General features: G+C 35.4%; 1 protein-coding gene across 2 annotated transcripts; it reads right to left on the bottom strand.

Moving 5' to 3' along the window:
• Nucleotides 1-1,198: 1,198 nt before the first annotated feature.
• LOC149201687 (uncharacterized) lies at nucleotides 1,199-3,449 on the bottom strand. Of its 2 annotated transcripts, none has more exons than XM_089402980.1 (5): nucleotides 3,227-3,449; nucleotides 2,929-3,140; nucleotides 2,394-2,497; nucleotides 1,774-1,892; nucleotides 1,199-1,533 (listed from the first exon to the last, which is right to left on the bottom strand). In XM_089402980.1, the coding sequence occupies exons 2-5, from the start codon at nucleotides 3,104-3,106 to the stop codon at nucleotides 1,443-1,445; spliced, it is 492 nt and encodes a 163-aa protein (XP_089259106.1). In that variant the 5' UTR covers nucleotides 3,107-3,140; nucleotides 3,227-3,449; the 3' UTR covers nucleotides 1,199-1,442. The 2 variants fall into 2 exon arrangements, with proteins under 2 accessions (XP_089259106.1, XP_089259105.1); XM_089402979.1 differs by having other exon boundaries at nucleotides 2,929-3,151; nucleotides 3,227-3,448.
• Between the last annotated feature and the right edge of the window lie 340 nt (nucleotides 3,450-3,789).

Below are 3,789 nucleotides of genomic sequence, written 5' to 3'. Positions count from 1 at the left end.
ACCACTCATTATTTAAATTAACAATATGAGTAAATTCTTCGAATAATATTTCTAAAAATAATTTTGACATAAACTTGCCACGACTCGATTATAACACTAGACCGTGAAAATCAGATTGTTTTACAAACCAAAAACTAAATTGAAGGGCTGCATTAAAGAAAAGTACAAAATGAATGTTTAAAAAACAAATGTTCGCATTAAAGGAAAGGTACAAGTTAAGAAATTTAAGTATGTATTGCATTTTAATATATATAAGTTTAATAGTTTTGGAGAGATATTTTTGGGATAATCACATTAAAAATTTATTTTTTATATATTCTTAATTAATTAGTGTGATTTATTGTCAAAAAATTTAACAATATCGTCAAAAAATTTAACAATATCACAATCTCAAATTCTTGCTTATACATTCTAAATTAACTAGTGTGATTTATCGTCAAAAATTCTAACAATATCACAATCCCTTATTTCCTTATACTTCTAAACATTTCAACTTAGACCTGAAACTCATATCTTCCATTCCCAGAACTCTTTATATTCCCTCTAACGCTCTTTTATTCCCATTTGTTCTTCCTGCCAATCTCACCAGTTGTACACAGCTATATTCAGATTTTCATTGTGATTTTTCATATAACCTTACTTCACAAGTTTACACTGTATTTACTTACACCCAATTCTTTCTTTGGCATAAACTTCAGATTGTGGCTTCTCCCACATCCATGAGTAGCCTCCAGACCTGACTCTGTCTAGGTTTCTTGTGGCCACCCCAGCATGGAGATTTGACTCTGTCTAGCTTTCTTGTGGCCATCCCAGCATGGAGATTTAACATTAAAAATGTCCTTATAGAAGCAACGATAAACCCATTTTTAAGAGAACAATATTTAAATTTGAATTATTTTTTTTGGGTTGTGCAAGGGTCTTTTCTTATTTTATAATCTGTCCTGAGCATGTTTGCCCTGAAATCCAAAATCTGGTAGAATGTCTACAACTTTCAAACCAACTTTCAATTGAACTCTAAGATTCTCTCTCAGGACATTTTGCTTTTTTAATTACTAATGGATAATTTGTCAAAACTCCAACCCATATAAATCTCCCTGCTTGTGAATTGTCATTACCTAAATAATCACAGTGAATTAGAATGTCTGTTAGAGATAAATATGATGCCACACAATAAGATGCAAAGGGAGCATGATTCAAATGAAATATCAAATCATGTAACAACAGTATATATATATCGTACATAAAAATAGAGTATATTTTGATGTTCAAATAGAATAATGAAAATCACTAACAGATATCCTGAGTGATTATTGAAATTCTCAGTCCATATTTATGTTTTAGAATATTTCAATTAGATGTAGTATCTGCTGCTTCATATCAGGCATAAAGACCAACAAGTATAAGATGAATCAAAGCACAAAGGTGGCACGAGGTAATAAAAATCAATGAGCCTGTTCTTTCTTGGGCTTCACCACAACAACAGGGCACTGTGCATGGTGAACGCAATAGTCACTCACACTGCCAAGAACCACCCTGCAGATTCCAATATCATCTGCTTAAACAATATTGCAAAATAGAAACCCAATAGAAACCTGAAAATAGAACTAACAGTTTCACAAAATAAAACCCTAATAGTAAACTGAAAAGAGAAATGCCAGTTTTTCAAAACAGCAATGGCATGAATCATTCTGAATCATGCATATCAGTAACAATGCTTAATTTGCAGATGCACTTCTTAGAGCTGCAGATGGGGGGAAATTTGATCGACAATACCTCTTAAGGGCTCCATAACCATGACTGCCTAACACCAACATGTCAGGATTGTATTTTTTGGCAGCATTGCATATGACCTCCCTGGCTTCTCCAGTCTGAATCTCAGTTTCCGGAGTCACCTGGAACAGTGGCCAAAAAACTATAAGGCTTTCCATTATGAAACTACAGAGGGAAAAAGAAAGGAAAAGCTGCAGAATGCCATTTATGTGATTGGCGAAAGACTATAATTCTGTGAATCCTGATAACATGGAGCTGATCTACTAAAGGATCTTCCTCCTAGAATTTGCAATCCCAACTAAAATGAGCCAAGACCTTCATGTATAGAACCTGCTTGAAGTTAAATGTGTCAATAAATTCTGAAATACTCAGATAGGCACCTATCGTAAGTCCAAGGTGAACCAATATCTTGCTGAAAGATGGGTTTTGAATTTTTTTGTTTAAGTCCAATTTGAAGCAGGTTTAGTATACATCCCAAGATTGTAATGATCAAGGTTGCATTTCTTGAATTCCAATATTGCCATTCAACTGAACATCAAAACAATTTTAAATCTGGAATAAACCCAGCAATCTAGTTCACACCAACTTCTTTAAGTACAATGCACAATATGAGTAGATCTTACATTTTTGGCTTTGCATATTTCCCTTGCTTTGGCCAAAATCTTCTCTGTAGACTTCTTGATATCGTTTTCCAACGTCAGCAGCACCTCTGCTGGCACCATCAGCCCTGCCCACACCAAACTGCAATCAGAACTCTGACTCCACTAAACAAAAACAGAACAAAACACTTCACACTGAAATGCCATTACAATCTCTGAGATGAATCAACAAAACACTCATTCCACTGATTTCTGTGGCCTAAAAGATTAAAATCCTTTCAATCAATAAATCCAAGAGTCTTATATCATTTTACTGTGAATTATATCCATAACAGTCGGCCAAACAGCCAGCCAGTTGGGTGTAGCTCTGGTGGTAGAGAGTAGTAGCCATTATGCTCCTTAAGGGTTCCAGTCTTATCAAGATTGGTATGATCACAGATTCATTTAGACACATTTAGACACAGCTAAGTTTTAGGTAGATATAACTAATATCCATCTTGGAACCACACCAAAATAATAATAATAATAAAACCCAAAAAAAAACCCTGAAAACACTGACCTGAGCTTCCAGTTGAAAAATAGGAAATTGGAGAGCGCTGAGCATGAATGAGGATGATTCTATCATCTGATGCAAATAGGTTGTAAAGAGCCCATTGGAGAGCGCTGATGCTCATCTCGGTCTCGTCTACGGCCACCATTATGGCTCTTCTTGATTTCTGCTCTTCCTTGGATTCCATTAATGAACTAGATTTTCTCTCTGCCTACACCTATCTTCACAGCGACTACAAATAAGGAGGTTAAATTGAGGATGAGAAGTTGTATGCTGCAAGAAATGGGAAAACAGTGTGTTCGAGTACCTTCGAATTCAAAAGGAGTACCCTGTGGTTCTGTTCGTCTCTGTCGTCTGCATGCTTTTTGAATGGTAGTTTTGCTTTTGAAAGCTGGGTGGAGTGGGCAACGACATGGGTGGTATTTATCTGCATTTGTAAACGAATCAGTGCCCCCCGCATAATATCGATTGCTATAAAACACCTCATCTTCGCTGTAGTCCTGCAAAATCACAGCTGACAGATCCAGAGTTTTGTAATTTCGATGGTACAGCTGGATTAAGACATTTTAATAAAAAAAAATTCCAGTACGAAAAATGCAAGATTTATATTATAATCATATGAGAGATTACAAAAAAGACAAGCAAGATTTATATTATAATCATATGAGAGATTACAAAAAAGACCGTTGTTCCAGTAGAAGCAATTGCCATTACATATACAGAGAAATCATGCTGGTAAAACAGGGGTCACATACCACCTATCCCCAGAAAAGAGCAAAATTACAAAGGTTCCTTCTATTGAGAAGAAAAAACTATATAAGTGGCTGTGTGAAAACGACCTGAAAACAGGGATAGCTTAATACAACCCAG

The sequence above is a fragment of the Pinus tabuliformis genome, chromosome 2_1, assembly GCF_031772625.1.
Source record: "Pinus tabuliformis cultivar Carrire ecotype Pingquan chromosome 2_1, CPIR1, whole genome shotgun sequence".
Taxonomy (NCBI): domain Eukaryota; kingdom Viridiplantae; phylum Streptophyta; class Pinopsida; order Pinales; family Pinaceae; genus Pinus; species Pinus tabuliformis.
The sequence above is the reverse complement of the archived record's forward strand: the minus strand, read 5'-3'. Positions and strand labels throughout refer to the sequence as shown.

Coding starts and splice junctions, on each gene's coding strand:
- LOC149201687 (XM_089402980.1), bottom strand. CDS start 3,106: ATGGAATCCAAGGAAGAGCAGAAATCAAGAAGAGCCATAATGGTGGCC. Junction 1,893..2,393: donor AAATATGCAAAGCCAAAAAT/GTAAGATCTACT, acceptor CCACTGTTCCAG/GTGACTCCGGAAACTGAGAT. Junction 1,534..1,773: donor GGTTATGGAGCCCTTAAGAG/GTATTGTCGATC, acceptor TGGAATCTGCAG/GGTGGTTCTTGGCAGTGTGA.